Genomic DNA, 19345 nt, shown 5'->3' on the forward strand with positions numbered 1-19345 from the left:
ATATTTTTATGTGCCCTAATGGAATACACAAATGAAAACTTGTTATTAGAAATGCACAATAAGTCTTTTTTTAGCCAATACCCATAAATACCTAAAATCATAACCTCAAGTTTATTCCCACCTGAAGGGGTCAACTGCTATAATGTAGGACGCAAAGATGCATGATTACATTATCAATCTGTCTGGGATCCCTTTGTGTAACATTATAGCAAACCTTTTTTTTTCTCAATGGTTTAACAATGATTGCCAATAACAAAAATACTAATATCTGTCCAAATCGCTCTCAAAACGTAGCTCTGAGTGCGTTTTTCTTTGGGAGATGTCCATCATCTAATAACTTTGTTTCTGTAAAATGAATGTTTTCCATATCTGCTGAAACATGTTGTGTCCAAGGTAATCGTCATGTCAGTTTGAGTGGACCTTTTTCGCACGTCATCCCTCTCTTTTCTCTTTCTATTCTATAATGGGAAGCTTCACAGAAAAGGCAAAAAAGATTTTCCTAGACAAATGAGCATTGTACAATGAAGATTTGATGCTTGTACAGCATCTGTCTTGGTCATTTCCAACGGTCACAAATAGAACTGACCTCAAGTGTGCACATAGTGTGTGTGTGTGTGTGTGTGTGTGTGTGTGTGTGTGTATGTTTTTGTGCATACCTTTGTGTATGCACAACTTTCGACGTGCAAAATCTTTCAAGTTTTTTTTCTTCATCTGACCTTGATATGAAGGGGTGGTCTAAATAAAGGAAACATCTGGCATCATATCAAAGAGCTTCTGAGGAAAAACGTCATCTTGCTCATTAAGAGGAGATTTGAGCTCCAAACGCTGTCTTAAGCTCTATTCACACATGCACAAAACTTGTGAAAAAGTCCCTGAAATTTACATGGTGAGCTGCATGTGTGAATGCAAAAGGCCATATTTTTCATGCCAACTATATCAAGACTTTTTTTCTGCCAGGTCCCTAGAAGGGATGGGCTGATGTGTGAACACAGCAGGTTAGAATCAAGAACATCCAATGCAAGTGAGTGGGAGTGGGTGATGACGTTTTTATCATGCCACTAGAGTACGACTGTTGTGATGAACCTGCCTCAATATCTTTTCTACTCGTCAGTATGTTCTTCTCTGCTCTAATGATTATACTGTGAATATGTCCAATTACACGTAGCATTGATATAAAGGCAAAAAACCTTCATCATAGCATTAGACTTTGTTTCTCAACGTAGGAACATTTCAGGTGAAGACTGTCCTGAATGTGTGAAAACGGCTATACAGGTTCTACTTGTATGATGATTGAAATATGTTCATGCCTAAAAAATAGTCCATAGTGTCCATGGAGCAGCTTTTAAATTCTAAAACTGAAATGATCTTGAATTATGGAAATAGAAAGAGTGATTTTGTAAGGGATGCAAACGGTCCTTTGAAATGGTCTCATACTGTAACCCATTGGCCAAAGTGCTTCTATGCAGAGCGCTCGACAGACCTAATGGATCTTAAAGACATATCCATACCCGAACCATAGCAGTCCCTCCATGTCAGTTGTGTCTTTGTGTGTTAGCTTTGGATTTGAGCAGTTTGGGTATGAATGGGAGCCTTGTTTTAAATCTCAGCTTTGTAGACTCACAAGTGCAGTCTTGTAGAGACTGGGACACAGAGGTGCTGATTCAGTTCCTGTTAAGAAGCATCTATTCCTTTTGCTTCCTTTAAACAGGGTTATTCTTGGTTGATGCAGTTTGTTCATGTATAACCGTTTTATGTCTGTTTTCATTATTTGTTCTCCTACACTTTTTTAAAACCAGAGCCATCCTTACAATTTCCAATCTAATTCTAATAGATGTAAAGACGTTTGTCTGACTTTGAATTGTAAGTCAAATTTCTCAAAGTCGGACCAAGAAAATGGGATTTGGTTTTCTCTTGCATGTATACGCCTTACTCTGACTCAAACTGGACTAGGCCTTCTGCACATGCTCCAAAGCTCGTGCTCCAGGCTTTGACCCGGAAGTTGAACAGCGTTAATGCGTCCAAGAAAGGCGGGAAGAAAACAAGGTGACGTCATCAACATGGCGAGTCTAACTTTACAACTGTAAAGTTTGACATACAACCAGTTTGCCGCTTGTTAAAACGTGTTTAATTATGTTAAACAGGTTGACTGGGAGAAGGTCCAATCGTAATAATCTGATTGGGGTTATTTCGGACCGTCGTAGCGGAGTCGGCCACCAATTCTACCCTGGTGCTTGTATACTGGGACAAGGACAGAAGTCCGATCCAATGGGACAACTTACTTTATTACTGTAGGCTGACTTAACTGTGCATGTAATTGAACAGGCTGATAGATTTTTTTTTTTTACGTTAAGCAAAGTGCTGCACAGAGAATTACCCTCTCACAATCATGCATCAGCAGCATGTTTGAGCCTTCACTCAAAGATTCACCAGAGAAACTATTAACTTTGTTCTTCTGTGACTTAAAGTTTTTTTTGCTATTGTGCTCTGGAGAAACTGTGAAAATATTGTATTGATTGGGTTTGGATTCAAGAGTCGAGGTTAAAACTGTGCCCTTTAACCACCTGTCTCCAAAACCAGTGAGCTACAAATCCTATTTGTGATATTAAATTGTTTTTTGAGACAAAAATTACAATTGATTGGGGAGCCATGATGAAAGAGCTGTGAAACAATGGTCACATCATCAACATCCATTTCTCAGGCCAGGGCCCAGCTGAAGAGAAGCCCAGAGACATAAAGCCTTCATCTCTCAGTTGATTCATTCAATCTTATTTCAGAGCAGTTGAAACAATCTGATGGAATAGTCTGCTCTAAATACTGAGCTATGGAGCTGCTCTCCAGCTGTTGCTTATCCCAAGGTAATACAAATGGGACAAATCAGCCCATAATCCCTCCTCAGCCCTTCCATTGTTCTTGGAACGATGCTTTGCTAAAAAAAAATGAGACCTTCTTAGTATTCTGAGTAACATCAGCATCTGCTGAAATCTCTCGTTTGTCATGTTTCGTGAGGCTGGTGGACAGCTCCGGGTATTTCAGTGATTGATGATGTTCTCATTTTCCGATGAATTTGTGAGTCTCTATCTATTTAAGTCTTCTTAATGAGGCAGCAGAAACAAACCTATATCTGTTTTTCATGTTTGAAAAAGTAGCTTTTGCAGTAACAGAAGTTCATTATTTAAATTTGGCATAATTGTATTTGTTGGTGTTATATCAGCAGAAAACATGAAAACATGATTGCAAGCTTGAGATTTAAATTTGCCATCTTTAAATTCCCAAATATAATCCTACAGTAAAACCACCATAAAGGAGTAATTGCTTAAGATGTTGTGTCTAAATTAACTCTAATTCTAATTACAGACAAATTATCCATAAAAAAAAAAACATTTTCCTTCCTGTGCCACATTTACAACAAGGTGTCCTTTTTTTTTTTTCTTTTTTCTTTTTTAGCTCATCATTGCAAACGCAGCTTAAACAGCATCTAAAAAGTGGCCAAATGAGGCTCTGCTTTAGGAGAATATCTCTCAAGAACATACTCATGAACATTCGAGAGCTTTATATCTTTTCTCTGGCTATTGTCTTACTTGCGGAATAGGATGTGTCATCCATCCTGAAGCAGATCATTCTTTGTTCAAAGCAGGAGTTGCTGTTTGTAATCATACCAGATCATCAGCAAGCTCATTTTTATGGAAGAGCGTGTTCACCACTAAGAACGCTGAAGCATTATGGAGGATAACATAAGTCCAGATGTCCTGAAATGACATCCCAACAAAGCTTTGTAACAGCTCTGTGCAGAGATTGTCCATGCTTTAGTAAAATGTTTTGTAAGCCTAAAGCTCCTATGGATTTCTTGATATGATTCTCATACTTTGACATTTATTCTGCTGCGTGCCCTAAGTATTTTTTTCCCCTCTCTTCTTTTGCAGGTTTCCCTGATTTTCCAGGGAGTGCTCCCTCTCTTTAGTGATGGAGGTACTGCAGTGTGATGGCTGTGACTTCCGTGCCGAGTCATATGACGACTTGAAGACCCACATTCAGGAAGTGCACACTGTTTTCCTGCAGCCAGCAGATGCCGATGAGTCTGACTCTCTGAAAGACGAGGATGAAGATGAGCAGGGAGAGGAGGAATGTGAGGATAAGGAGGATGACAAGGATTATGCGCCTGCTAAAGCTGGAATGAGTATGCTTTGCACATAAAATCTGATTTTGGAGTTGATTTCTTGGGTTTAAGAAACACTCATTGTGGGATGATTGAATGGGGGTATACACATTGATTTATGTATTGCTGGTTTTCAATGACAGTAAAAACAAGAAGGCTTCATAATATCAGTAAAATGTTGCAATGAGCTATTTTTAGCAGACATTTTATAAATATTTCTTTCTTTTTTTAGGCCCCAAATCTACTGATGATTCCAACCAAACACCGCAAAAGCCGACAGCTGAGACTCATCTGCCGTTTTACCAGTGCAAGTTCTGCGTCCGTTACTTCAGATCGCAATCGTTCTTAAGAAACCACACCAAAAAAGTGCATAATGTTGTAGAGGAGGATTCAGATGCAAGTGTCTCCTTGCAAACAGCTAAGCAGCCCAGCTACACTGTTATAATGCACAAGGACAATTCTAAGGTGTATTCCTGCCAGTATTGCACATACAAGTCTCCGCGCAAAGCAAGGATATTGAAGCATCAACTGATGTATCACAGCAAAGTTCCTTCGGAAAGTGTCGGCGATCCTTCTGAGGCTGGAGAAGATTCTGATCCAGCCTGTGGGCTGAAGGGGACGTTTGCTTGCGAATGGTGCGACTATCAGACTGACCAGAAGGACAGCTGGACTGCTCATGTGGTCAGAGAACACAGCGACAAGGTCAAAATAGTTTCCAGCATTGCAGAGCTGGAAGGGGAAGCCAGTGCAAGCTCACCCAAACCAGATTCTCCTGCTGCCTCCCAGAGCCCGAATCGATCAAAAATAAGTGTCACTGATGAACATGAAAAGGACGATTCAGTAGAAAAAACAGCAACATTGGAGAAGCCCGCCCTAGAGATTGCCTCCCTTCAGTTTGCACAGATTAGTGCTGTGACTCCTAATAGCACAGGTTCCTCTATTTTGTCCAAGAGGTTTGCATCATCTGAAGTTCCAAACAGTGTCATAAAGATGGATTCCAGCTTACTCAATGAGGAAGACTCCCGGAGCAGCTTAGAGGACGACGATGACGAAGATCTTGGCGATATCGACGATGACACCAGCTACACCGGGACGCTGTCGGCAGACGCAAAGCAGCTTTTAACTGATGAGGATAATAAACTTCTAGAGACAAAAGGAATACCCTTCCGGAGGTACATGAACCGATTTCAATGCCCATTCTGCTCCTTCCTAACCATGCACAGGCGGAGCATCTCCCGCCACATCGAAAACATTCACCTTTCTGGTAAAACCACAGTGTATAAATGTGATGAATGCCCGTTTATTTGCACCAGCCCTCTTAAACTAGGTACGCACAAACAGAGCCACAGTTCCTCAGATTTAGACACCTTGGACCTAACAAGTGACAGCCCAGAACCTCAAAATGACAAAGCTGCGGAGCCAGTTAACGGGGGCAACGTGACCTCCAAAGTCAACGGAAAAAGGATAACCAGCACACCCAACGACCAGCAGAACCCTCATCGCTGCTCCCTCTGCAGCTTCTCCACCACCACTCTGAAAGGTCTACGGGTTCACCAGCAGCATAAGCACTCCTACTGTGATGACCTTGACCCAACTGTCTTTGAAAGCCAGATGACCGACCAGCCAGACTCCGAGGTGGACGCATCTCCAATCTTCCTCCAAAAAACCCAGACCTCCATTTTAGGACTTGCAACCAAAAAGCCCTTAGCTACAGGCAAACGAGCCAGGAAGTCCATCAACGACCTGCCTTTGGATTTGTCCTCGGTAAAAAAGCGAACAAGAATCGATGAGATCGCCAGTAACCTTCAAAGTAAGATAAGCCAAAGCCAACAGGACATGATCATAAACCTGGATGAAATGGAAGATGAAGACGCGGGAGAAAATCACACCGGCGCTGATAAAGATAGTGGAAACCATGACGGTAAGAACCCTGTCTTCACTTATAATGCACAGCAGCTTAACGCGAGAGAATCGCTGATATCAAATGATGGAGGCAGAATTGGGAAAAGAAAAAGCAACCCTAAGTCGAAACCTAGAAGCATTCCTATATCACTAACTCTGTCAGACGATAGCGAAAACATCTCTGTTGACCCAAGTGATGGTGCAATCCAAGAGAACACTGATTATTCAGAGGAACCGGGGACTGCTCGTTTCTACTGCAAACACTGTGACTACCACAACAAGTCGGCCCGTAGTGTCAGCACCCATTACCAGAGGATGCACCCTTACATTAAGTTCAGCTTTAAGTACATCCTGGATCCCGAGGACCAGAGTGCGGTTTTTCGCTGCCTGGAGTGCTACATTGAATACACCAACTACAACGATCTACACCAACACTACATGGATCACCACCCCGAAGCAAGCAACGTGCTCAACTTCAACCAACCAAATCTGGTATACATGTGCCGCTTTTGTTCGTACACGAGCCCGAATGTCCGTAGCCTGATGCCCCATTACCAAAGAATGCATCCCACAGTGAAGATTAACAATGCCATGATCTTCTCCAGCTACGTAGTGGAGCAATCCCACAAAACTGGTGAGTCCCAAACGCTGAGGGAAATATTAAACTCTGGCCCCAAGAATTTTAATTCCGCTTCCTCAACCCCTAGATCCTCTTCCAGCCCGGTGCTTAAAACTCCCTCTAAGACGCCGGAGGTTTGTGCTGAGACGGACACTCTCAAAGAGCCGATGGGTGGAAATGTTGTAGTATACGATTGTGATGTGTGTTCTTTCGCTAGCCCCAACATGCACTCTGTTCTGGTCCACTACCAGAAAAAGCACCCTGAGCAGAAGGCCTCTTACTTCCGTATACAGAAAACCATGAAGGTCATCTCTGTGGATCAACCTCAGCCTGTTGCAAACTCCTCGTACAATCTCAGCATGGCTACACCTTCAAAACAGTCGAGTGCCCCACTGTATGGAACAGATGAAGAAATGTACTACTGTAAGCACTGCGTGTACAGCAACAGATCTGTAGTGGGCGTGTTGGTCCATTATCAAAAACGACACCCAGAAGTTAAAGTGACAGCAAAATACATAAAACATGGTGCTCCCACCCCTGGTTTGATGAAACTAATGGACGAATTGCAAATCTCCGCTCCCAAACAGTTTTTGAAGCAGTTTCAAAATAACGGTCACGATGGATCTAACAACTCGAGCCCTAAACAGGGAAGTGGTGAGAAAGGAGAGGACGAGTTGTTCTTCTGTCAGCAATGTGACTATGGAAACCGCACTGTAAAAGGAGTGCTCATCCATTACCAGAAGAAGCACAGGGAAACCAAGGCCAATGCTGACCTCGTACGTCGTCACACGGCGGTCGTCCGGAGCCAGCGTGAGCGTGCGCAGTTGGTTCAGTCGAGCAGTGTCTCTTCTGCTGTGATCCCAACCCCTCCAGATCCTGAAAACGCCACATCATTGCGTTCCCTCAAATGCAAACACTGTACCTACACATCCCCTTACGTCTACGCCCTTAAGAAGCACCTGAAGAAAGAGCACCCTACTGTGAAAGCCACGGCGATGACTATTTTACATTGGGCTTACCAAGATGGCATTCTAGAGGCCGGCTACCACTGTGAGTGGTGCATTTACTCCCATGCTGAGCCCCAAGGCCTGCTCCTCCACTACCAAAGACGCCATCCTGAGCACAATGTGGATTACACATACATGGCCAGTAAGCTATGGGCTGGCCCGGAGACCACCCAACAAGGAGGCAATATGGAAACTAAGCATTACAAATGTAGAGACTGTGCCTTCGAGGCCTGTACAATATGGGACATTACGAGTCACTACCAGGCAGTCCACCCGTGGGTCATAAAAGGGGATGAATCTGTGCTTTTGGATATCATCAAAGGAAATGGTTCAGCGGAAAAGATCCACCCACAGATTGCCAAAGAACATCTGACTTTCAATTGTGAGCCTGTTGAAGATGATGGCGCTTATGTCATTGCTACCCCACCTCAAGAAAGCAATGCCCATCCTTCCCACCCCCGTCTTTCCATCTCTAACAACTCGTATCAGTGCACTGTATGTCTGTCAGAGTACAACAGTCTACATGGCCTCCTCACCCACTATGGGAAAAAGCACCCGGGCATGAAAGTAAAAGCCGCAGATTTTGCACAGGAGGCCGATATCAACCCCAGCTCCGTGTATAAATGTCGTCACTGTCCGTATGTAAACTCCCGGATCCACGGGGTCCTTACTCACTATCAGAAAAGACACCCTTCAGTGAAAGTCACAGCAGAAGACTTTGCAGATGATATAGAGCAGATTCCCGACTTAAACGAGGGAGACGACAAGTGCAAAACTCAAAGGCAGGGCTACGGCGCGTACCGATGTAAAATGTGCCCGTACACCCATGGGACACTGGAGAAACTCAAAATCCATTACGAGAAATATCACAATCAGTCTGCCTCGGATATGTTCACTCCTTCTCTGACACATTTCTGCACAAGTAGAGACACAGAGCCAGTAGCCGAATGCAGTACTGGTAATATATCAAGCACAGCACAGGTCCAGGAGGTCAGCGAGTTGGACCTTGCCCTCTCTCAGTTACCCATCAATAAGACGGAGAAGCATGCCGTTTTCAAGTGTCAGCTCTGCAAATACTTCTGCTCCACCAGGAAAGGCATTGCTCGCCACTACCGTATAAAGCACAACAATGTGCGCGCCCAACCGGAGGGTAAAAACAACGTCTTCAAATGTGCTCTTTGTGCGTACACCAACCCCATACGCAAAGGCCTGGCAGCACACTACCAGAAGCGGCATGATATTGATGCCTATTATACCCATTGTCTGGCTGCTTCCAAGACTATAACTGAAAAGCCTGCCAAGGTGGTAGCGCCCCCACCGACAGAGGGAGAAAATTCAGAAATGAGTGAAGATTTGCGCTTGGCTGTAGAAAGACGAAAGTGTTCCCTTTGCGCCTTCCAGGCCTTCAGCAGGAAGAGCATCGTCTCGCACTACATTAAACGCCACCCAGGTGTCTTTCCCAAGAAGCAGCATAATAGCAAGCTCGGCCGCTACTTTACCGTTATCTATGCCAAAGAGCCGGAGAAGCTTGCCGTAGATTCAGTGGCAGAGGAAGGCAAAGAAGTGCTGGAGGTCCCGCTTGAGCCAAAGCAGGACGGAGATGATGATTGGCTGCCTTTCAAGTGTCTAAAGTGCTTCCGGTTGTCCTTCAGCACGGGCAATCTGCTGTCTTTGCACTACAACGACCACCACAGCGGTGACTTGAAGAGGGACTTTGTTGTATCAGAAGGTCTAGGGGATGAAGATTCGGAGTTGTACCAGTGTTCTCACTGTGAGCTGAAGTTCCTGGATCTCCCAGTTTTGGCCAAACATCTGTTGAACCACAATGAAGAGTTTCAGAAGAGAGCCATGAGGCAGGAGAGGAGGAGGCAGCTCCACAGCAAACTGAAGGCCACAGAAGTACCCGAGAACAAACCTGAGAAGGTAAGCAAAGATTAGTCGTCCATAAACTGTTAAATGACCAAATTAAACTGGCATTAATTTATGTTTGGAAAAAGCTACTTTCAGGTATCATACGGCTTATCACATGGTCTTTGGCTTCTATTATTAAAATGAATATATGTCAATAACAGAGTGAAAACCAGAATTTCCCTGAGGGATTGATAAAGTAAAATAAAATAAAAAAATGTAACTGATCCAGAATCTTCACTGTGGAAAATGTCATCGCTGTGTTTCTCCTGCATGAAGTTAATGACGCTGTGGATAACAGTTTTTTTGTATTTATTCTCTTTTTCTGTCAACAGGATAACCCTGCAAACAAAGCTCCCATTGGATTCAGGTGTAACTTCTGCATAGAGGTCCACCCCACCCTCCGAGCCATTTGCAACCACCTTAGAAAGCATGTCCAGTACGGAGAGGTCAAAGAAGGACATGTCAAGGTAAATGAAGTTGAATTTCTTGAGATGAACACATTGAAATTGTGTTTTAAGAACCATACAAATACCATTGATAAAACACCAGAGAATGGGGGTGCTGGTGGCCTAGTGGTTAGTGCTTACCCCCCATGCACGGCTGTGGTCCTCCAAGAGGGTGGCCCGGGTTGGAATCCGACTCCTCACAGGAGCTTTAAGTGATATCAAATTATTTTTTAATATCTCAGAAGCCCAACTTTTCCTTTCCACAGTTTCTGTGTCTTGTAATCTTACTCTTGTCCTCCCAGCACTGCAGTGACCTCTTTCACTGGACTTTGGTTCTGTTTCCCTTTTTGTTCATTAGTAAACAGCGGCTTCTGGGTGGACGGTTTGTCAGCTTCCCCCAGAGAAAACAAGTACTGCTGTCCCATTGCAGTGGCAGGGGGAGGAAGAAGAGGACATTGTGGTGTGCCATAACTTTTAGGGCAGCGGCGGGTAACCATTCAAACATTAGTATTCCACTGAGGCTGCCAGTGAGGGAAACAGGCCTCGGGATCCAACGCGTCACCCAGACGGAGGCCTGGTTACTGCGCCAGTCACTCAGTCTGCTCCTACTATATCTAGGATGAGACCGTTTCAGGCAAATGAGCGTGGACGAGTAGTGATGTTGCAACTTTGACTTTTAGGTTGTTCAGTATGTTGGGAGCATAAAGAGCTCCTCAACAGATGGAATAAACTGTATGTTAAAAATAATCACAGCTTTTTATAGTAATATGAATACAGTGTGAGCTCCAGAACTGCACTGGTTTCTGCTACAGTTGGATAAAGAACAGGCTGACAGTGCAGTCAGAGCAGAGACTTGATGGCAAGGTTGGCCCATTGGATGCCACATCTTATTTATGGCTGCGCGAAGTGCAGGGTCAGGTCCTTCCGCAGAAAAAAAATGAGCTTCCTCGGGGCTATAAAAAAGTCATGGTGATTGTCCATCCACTTGTGATGACTACAGAAATCAGCCTGCAAACCAGCAGATGAGGCAGGAAGAAGATATAGATGGAGGGTTTTCTTGCAGTTGGATGGTGTTATTGTTGGCAGATAGAATGTTGCTCTGTTGTTTTGTTGTATGAATGATTTTGTGCTGTTTAAATGATCTTTGGGGTGATTTAGCTTCAGAGCAAGCAGAGCATCAGCCCCAGTAACCAAGCAGACCTTTTTTCTATCATTAAGAATGAGAAGGCGTGTGATGTGCATGGCTGTGTGCAGAGTGGTGGCCAGGGGTGGCTTGAGCCCACATTTCCCATGTCAGAGGGATTAGTTAAAATGAACTATTTGGGCTGTGTCTCAACACGCTGCTGATGAAGTTGTCTTGGTTTTCTTAACAGGAAGGGATATTGTTTGATTTTGACCGGTCTTGTATGAAGTTTAAAAGTCATGAAGGTCACTAAACATTTAACACTTCTCTTTGTTTTTGCAGCAGGAGGTCAGTGAGGTGCCCCTGACGATGCCTTCAGAGGGCTTGACTAACGGCGACCTCGAGGGGGACGAAGCAGCCGAAGCAGATGACCTTGACGGACCCCCGCCTCCGATGATGGTTTCCGCTGTCACCTCTGGTGTCGGTGTTGCCGCGGAGACACAAGAGCCGGAGAAGGACACAGTTGAAGGATGCGCAGCTGCCCTCGTGGCTGCAGCGAGGGCCGTGGTGTCGGAGGACCAGCTGAAGCAGCGATTAACGGCGGGGGGTCACCCGTGTGCCCAGTGCGACCGAGTCTTTATGTCCATGCAGGGACTCAGGTCCCATGAGAGGAGCCACTCAGCCATGGCGATGTTCAGCAGGGAGGACAAATACAGCTGCCAGTTCTGCCAGTTTGTCTCTCCCTTCAGACACAAGTAAGTAAAGAGGAGCAGAGCCTGTGGTTAGAGAGACGTGACAGTGGATAGAGTTGGAAATCGGGGAGATAGAGAGAGTGGGGAATGACATGCGGGAAAGGACCTACAGGTCGGATTCAAACCCGGGACACCCAATTTAAGTACATGGTGTGTGCGAACTAACCACAAGGCCCCTGGTGCCCCGGAAAAACATTCATTTAACAGTGTAATTTCTCACCAATGTTAATGTCTCGATCCAATTATTCTCCATCCAAAGACATATATTATATATTATATATTGTATTTGTTGAGTTCCTTTTTTCTGTCGATATATTACCAGTACTGCATTCTGCTACTGGCTCTGTATCTTTACTTGTGCAGAAATGTTGTCAGAGAAGGAGTGAACATATCTGAGGCAGACTGATTGTGATGTCCTTTTTTCTGTCCTTAAAGGTCAGATCCTGTTTTTGACCCTTTAGATTTCACTTCTAGTTGATTTGTGAGATTTCTAAGGTTCGATCAGGTGAAGACATGTCATATTGTTTAGAAGTGTGACTTGTGCCGGTTAAACACTACAGAAGTATCAGGCTGATTCTGGGCCCTCGTTACTTTCAAAGAAGAAGAAGAAGCAAAGTCCAGATTTATTGACCCTTCTAAAGATTATCTTGTCAGATATATCCCTGTGCTGTGAGCTGTGTTCAGGGTGCTCACTCTGATCTGTGCGAGGGACTCGGGAGAACATTAATGCCACACTGGTTTCCAATCGTAAAATATTAAATATGTTCAATATTCACAATCTGATATCCTGTTGTCATCATCGTCCATCTTTATTTTTATATCGCCAACTCATAAAAAATGTTATCTTAAGACACTTCATAAAAGATCAGGTTGAGAAATACAAACACCAATATGAGATGAACAGCAATAAGAAATAGAAACAATCAATCAGTCTATCCATTTTTATTTGAAAGGCAACAATTGGGAACAAACATTACCTGAAGATTCTTAAAAAAAACAAACAGGTCTACAACGTACCCTTTACATTTCCATTAAGTTTCCAAAGAAACAAAGAACAGTAGCTAATTGAACGTGATCCACGTACAGCCCGTGTTCAAGCCGCCTCAGCGACTTCCTCATGGTTTTTTCTTCTTGAATTTTCCGTTAAAAGAAGTCCAAAACCTACGATCGCCTGCTCATCGTTCCCGCCACGTTTGTTTAAAGAGAGGTCGCGCTTGACCTTGAGAGATTTTTGTTGTTTGTGAGTGTTGATCTGTTAGTGTGTTAGTGTGTAGTGTGCTGTTTTGACGTTGCTCTCCTCACACTGTAGGAACTAAACTGTTAAATCTATCAGTATTTGTCTTTGTTTCGCCCCATCGAAGAAGTCCCAGGTTCAAACCCCCCGGACGAGGCCTGCATTTGTTACGCCCCACCATAAGGCGGCCCTGTGGGGGGTCTAACAACAAACCCACAATTTGACAATAAAAGACATCATACACCATACCATAGTCAAAAACTAAGGAATCTATTACTGTCACACAGACTAAATAATGAAACAAAGATCAACTGAAAACAAATGTAACTAAACATAAATCCCTGACTGAGAGGCACAGCCGCTCTCCTCCTGAAGCCAGCACCGGGTTTTTAATCTCTGAGGTCAGGTGCTTCATCGTTGTTCAATCAGTAGCTTCACCTGGGCTGGAGACAACGGAAGGGGAGAAACATACAGCCGTAACAGTCTTCTTGTGTGTGGTCTGTAAATTCATCCTCTGTGAATCATTTCATAATGTGTGTGCCAGGTTTTATTTATTAATAATAATAATAATAATAATAAAGTTTATTTATGTAGCGCTTTTCGCAGACAAAGGTCACAAAGTGCTTTACATCAACACAACAACAACAACAACAACAGCATACATACAATGAAAGAAGAAAAAAGAAAAAATGAGTACGTCATGGACGACATTATAAAATCCTGTTATAACCAGGAACAGTAATTGGCACAATAAAACATAGATGAGTAGGTACACTGGGTGGACCTGATAATCCATAGGCCTGTCTAAACATTAACGGTTTTAATTGTTTTTTTAAAAGACTCAACAGAGTCGGAAAGATATTTGACGTTTCAGCCACTGTAATGGAGCAGCAGCACAATGGCTCAAGTTTTTTTTGGCTATCTCTGGGAAGTTATGTGTTTTCACTGCCTTACAGTGTGTGCAGTAGCTCTGGAGTATAAAAACCTTCACTGTTATATACAGTACCTTACTAGTCTTGCACCAGCAGGTCTACAAATCAACTGGATGCAAACCCATTTTGCAGAGACCACACTCTCACACCTTTATTCTGTTTACCCTATCACATCCTCCCAAATCTTCAATCTTCTCCCAGATTTACCGCCTCCCCAGGAGAAAGTAAGACAAACATTACAGCGGTGGCTGAGATTTTTTTTGGTGGGATGATTTTTGTTTTATCCATCGCAGAGAGACAGCGAAGCGAGAGTGGGGGGGGGAGAAGAGAGAGAGAGAGAGAGAGAGTCCTCGTCTCCTCTGAGCTCCCAGGTGTAATCCCTCTGTACTGTATGTGCCCTGACCCAGAAACAAGCCGCATTCCCGTGCCACCCTAGGAGGCTGGCATTAAAAACACAGCCACCGTCCCCACAGGCACACACACACACGCACTCAGTCCCACCAGGGGGATTGTGGGTAGATGACTTCACCCCACGGCTCCTTGTTCTGTAGTCATTGGAAGTGTGTTGTTGGTGGGGGTAAACAGAACGCAGCGCCTCAGATGCTGCAGGAAAAAAAAAAAAAAAACCCCGCTGTTCAAATCATCAAAGTGAAAGCTTCTCTTCCTGTGCTCTGTACCTGTCACGTTCTCCCTTTAGCTTCATCCCTTTTCTACTGTCTTCTTATCTAATATCTTGCCTTGCTTTTTCTCTTGCATTTTGTCTCCTCACCAGTCTGGACAGACACGTGCAGTCTCACCACGGGCATCACAAGCCCTTCAAGTGCAAACTGTGCCCCTTTAAATCTGCCTACGTGAGTCGCCTGAAGAGCCACCTGCATAAGGCGCACACAGGTAAAAAAAAAGAAAAATACACACTCACACATATACTTTTAATCACATCTAGCAGCTGTATCCATGACTAACAAGGTATTCCCGGATCAGAATAGCAGCCTCCTGTTTTATCTCCTCTTCCATATAAAGATACTCTGCTTGATTTAGCTTATGCAGCAAAAATCCAAGCGGGTGGATTATCTCGTCGGAGCAGCTTCATCTTTTCACTGAGAACATTTGGTATACCTAAAAAAACATGTTCTTAAGAATCCTATTTGGCTCCAGATTATTAAACAAACAGCTCAAATTGATCTAAGGTTGAGTGTTGTGTTCTAGAAAAGCTAAAGACAACACTTCAATCTCATTTTACTGCTGTTGTGTTTTTTTTTTTCATTATTATTTTAAGAGAGGCAGACAAAAACCCAGACGCAGTCGAGAAAATAAAATAAAAAAAAGCTCCAACTGAGCAATCAATATATGAGCAAAAGAATCTTTTAAGATGGGGGAACTAGACGGGCCAATTTTCAGGAGGCGTTTGAGTGCTCTCGACTGTCTGATGGGAGAGAACGAGAAACGGGAGTTAACAAAAGCTGCGGATAAATGACACAAAATGGTTTTGATCTGCAGAGGTGTTTAAAAAAAAAAAAAAAAGTATTTGTGCACTTTGTGAAACCGGTCAGTATTAGATTTCAACAATGTGCATCAGGTCTTCACCTCAGTGTCCTTTGCTTTCAGTCCAACAAGCTAAAAAAAGAGCTGTCTGGGTGCAGTTTAGTCCAAACATGCTTTTTTTGCCATGAAGAAGTTTCCTGGAGAGAATTTGTGATGGTCCAAATAGTGACTCAGACTGGCAGGATAGCCGGGCCGATGTGAGATCCCGACAATCGCAGAGTTGCACCCGACTCAGTGGCTGCTCGGAAAACCGATTATCTGCCCAGATTCTCTTGTAGTGTGAGCGATATAAAGATCCGATCTTTGCATCCCCGATCTGCTCGCCAATCGTCAGGGGACGTTGAGATTGTTTGATATTTAGAATTTAAATTCTGGATGAAAGGGTCGGGCAGAAGTCGTGTGTTATTACAGTCACCGAGAGAGAGAGACGCATGTTTTGAGATTATGGAGAAGAAGAATATCTGTTAGGATGAGTGTGATGCTACCTGAAATCAAAATGGGGAAGGATTTTAAAACTCCTGTCACGCTTAGTCAACATCGTCAAAGTTGGTCAAACTACCCTAAAATCCGATGTAAAGGACGCACTTAACACTCTATGTTAAAGAGTCTGCACATGTATTTCATGTAATGTGGTATTTCATATTGAATAAAGTTCATGTGTAATACTGCGAGACATTCCTGTTAGAATTTTGATGGAACTTTTCAAAACGCTGCAGCTCAACTCTTTTCCTTTCAAAATAAGAGTAATTAGTCTAAGGGGAGAACTAAGTGAGAACATGTTGCCATGTTTGTCAGCTCAGAGGGGAATACACACTGAGTGGTGGAGAGTTTGTTAATTATCACCATGTTTCTTCATGGAAGACCAGTTCATGCTCATTTTTTAGTCCAACACTGCCTCTGCACAGCGCAACTCATGTGTTGGTCAGAATCAGAATCAGAAATACTTTATTAATCCCAGAGGGAAATTCGATTGTTACAGTTGCTCCAAAATATACAACATAGCAGTAGAAATATAGTAATAAAAATATTAATCAAATAGAATAGGAATGTAAGTAAGATATCAATAATAAGAATAAAAAATAAATATTTCCACAAATAAGAGTCAGAATATATACACACATTTTCGAGATTATTGCACTGTTTGTTTCAATATTGCACTTTGTTATCATGGAGATATTATTCATTATTATTATATTGCAGTTTTAATAAATAATGAGTTACGGTGAAGGTTACAGTTTTTCAGTTTTTTTTTTAATTTAATTTTAATTTTTAATAAAAAAAAAAAATGTTTAAGTTTCATGTCGTTGACTCATAACATGTCTTTATTTCCCAGGTGAGCAGCACACATACAAGTGCTTGTCGTGCCCCTTCTCCTCGATGACCATCAGCCAGCTGAAGGAGCACTCGCTGACCGACCACGGCGAGGCGCTGACCCTCCCCAAACTACGCGCCGCTACCCAGGCTGCTCAGGCCACCGCCAGGCCGTCGCGGCTGCCCGGCAGCACCGAGCAGACTCCGCTGTCCCCGGATGGTAAGAGATCACACCCTTTAAATCATTCTTATCAACAAGGGTTCAAACCAGACATGGAACATAGATGAAAAAACTTTCTAAACTGCTTAAAAAAGTGAACGTTTTTCTCACCAACACTTTGTAAACATGATGTGTTTAGATCAAATTTTACTGGGAAATCTGCATCTGTCCCACAAGACACGTCATCAACCGATACTTTAAAGCTTAACCTTCGAAGCTGAAGTGCGAGGTTGTGTTTTTTTTTTTCTGTAAACGTCCTGACACACCAACGAGATGAGCGATCGTCGCCCTATGTTTTTGCGGTGTGTCCAGTTCTGTCGCTACTCGGCCTCTGTTTACCTTTTTTCGGTTAATGTAAGAACATGGTGGTCAAAAGTCCGGGTCACAGTGACCTCAACGCCTTTTTTTTTGGCGGGGGCGGACTTGGGAACTGATTGGCAAACCATAACAACATTTCACACGTCTGATGGGACCTAATGTTTTTTTTTATTATTATTATTATTATTGATTGCCCATATCTACACCTCTCTGTCCATCCTATTCATATGAACACAAAATCTCAGGAAGATTTCTTCAAAATTTGGTTCAACAAGACGCCCTTTTTTTTTTCCATATCTTACGAAATATTCCCAATCAAAGAGACACCATCACTTTCGGTTGGCGAAGCAGCAAACTCCCTGCTGTGATGCCCTGCTGTAGGTGTTCCAGCGTCTGCACAGCCGCCTCTCTAGCTCACAGAACTGTGCGCTGCTGCAGCAGCTGTCACCTTGCTCCTGGAGCTGAGGAATCTCCCCCGGAGCTGAAGCAGGGCAGCATTCCTCAACGCACCAACCACCGTCAGCTGTGCCCCAACCAGGACAAGTGAAGCATTGAGAGAGAGAGAGAGAGCAGAGCTGACATATTGAATGTCTCTGTGCTTTGGCAAACCAGCTACCTTCAGCTGAATGTCCACATTTAAGGTCCACGTTGCAGTGGAAAAGAGTCCGTTTTGAGTTTGTTAGCGTTTGATTGACTCTAATAAGCAATGGTGTTAAAGCTCCTCTGAGCTCCTTTTTAGATGGTAATGAAACAGATTGAAATGAATACTGATGCCTCCGACATGACCGACAAAAGAAAACAAGACCATCAGCTACAAGATTGAACATTTCTGTGTCATAATTTGTAATGCCTATTACCACTGTCACAGGGTAGGTGATAAACTGCAAGCTGCAGAAACGGCCTTTGTTGGCGTTTTCCACAGCAAAACTGCAGCGAGTGGAAGGTTTGATATTTTTTTGGTTTTGTTTTTTTGGGCCTTTTGATTTTTAAAGGACAGCACTATTAACAGCTAAGAGAAAAGAAGTACTGCTATGTCCACAGGGGGCGCCAAAATCAACACAGATTCAATAGTCCTCACAGGAGCTTTAACCTGGATTTCCAGTTTTAACAACTGCACTTGCTAAAATCATATTTTTCCTCTGACCACATCCCCCTTGAAATAATCCCCCCTCCGTCTTCTGCTCCTCACAGAATTACTCCATCTTTCATTTATGAAGTGTTATAGACAGCTGAGGCCGTTAATCCCTTCAAGAAAACACATCCCCGCCTCATGACAGGATTTGCTATCTCATCTCTGTAACATCTACAACAATGCAGGGGAGATATTAAAAAGCATGAATCAACTGCGGCATTGTTTGATTTGTATGAATTCCTCTGCCTCCTCTGAAAAAAAAAGCGAGAAACTGAATCTAAAGCATTTTTTTTTTTTTTTTTTTTAAAGTCAAAGTTTTAAAAGAAAAAGTTTCTCTTTCTTCAAATGCCTCCTCGTAGCTGTGTGCGAGTTGCTGAACGAGGCATTTTTCACATGGATAGATATTCTATTAGTGTCACTGTGGTTTATTTATTGATGTGTCGGGGGCTCAAAGTAGGACGAGAAGATGAGCTTGCTCGCTGATATTATAGACTCTGAAGAAAGGGAGTGAGAAGGGAGAGACGTAGGGGGACAAATTGATGACTGTCTCAGTTATACGTCTGTGTCTGTACGGTGGGTTGGGGGGGCGCATGGGGGGGCGGCTGTGACTCAGTGGTAGAGTCGGTCGTCTCTCAACTGGAAGGTCGTCCGATGTCTCCTCTGGCAGGACACTTAACTCCAAACTGCTCCCGCTGCTTTGTCAGCAACATGTTAAAGTGTATGAATGGATTAGTTAAGAAAGT

At 43.4% G+C, this 19345-nt stretch overlaps 1 protein-coding gene across 1 annotated transcript in view; it reads left to right on the plus strand.

Annotated features, from left to right (window-relative positions):
- Window positions 1-19345, plus strand: part of znf462 (zinc finger protein 462) — a 58033-nt gene that overhangs the window by 26732 nt on the left and 11956 nt on the right. Inside the window, exons 2-7 of the mRNA XM_020648676.3 lie at window positions 3921-4174; window positions 4386-9604; window positions 9925-10059; window positions 11504-11916; window positions 14852-14970; window positions 16955-17152. Of these exons, the coding sequence (XP_020504332.2) occupies window positions 3961-4174; window positions 4386-9604; window positions 9925-10059; window positions 11504-11916; window positions 14852-14970; window positions 16955-17152 (6298 nt within the window). The 5' untranslated portion in view covers window positions 3921-3960. The remainder of the gene's footprint in view (window positions 1-3920; window positions 4175-4385; window positions 9605-9924; window positions 10060-11503; window positions 11917-14851; window positions 14971-16954; window positions 17153-19345) is intronic.

The sequence above is a fragment of the Labrus bergylta genome, chromosome 17 (assembly GCF_963930695.1).
Source record: "Labrus bergylta chromosome 17, fLabBer1.1, whole genome shotgun sequence".
Classification (NCBI taxonomy): Eukaryota; Metazoa; Chordata; class Actinopteri; order Labriformes; family Labridae; genus Labrus; species Labrus bergylta.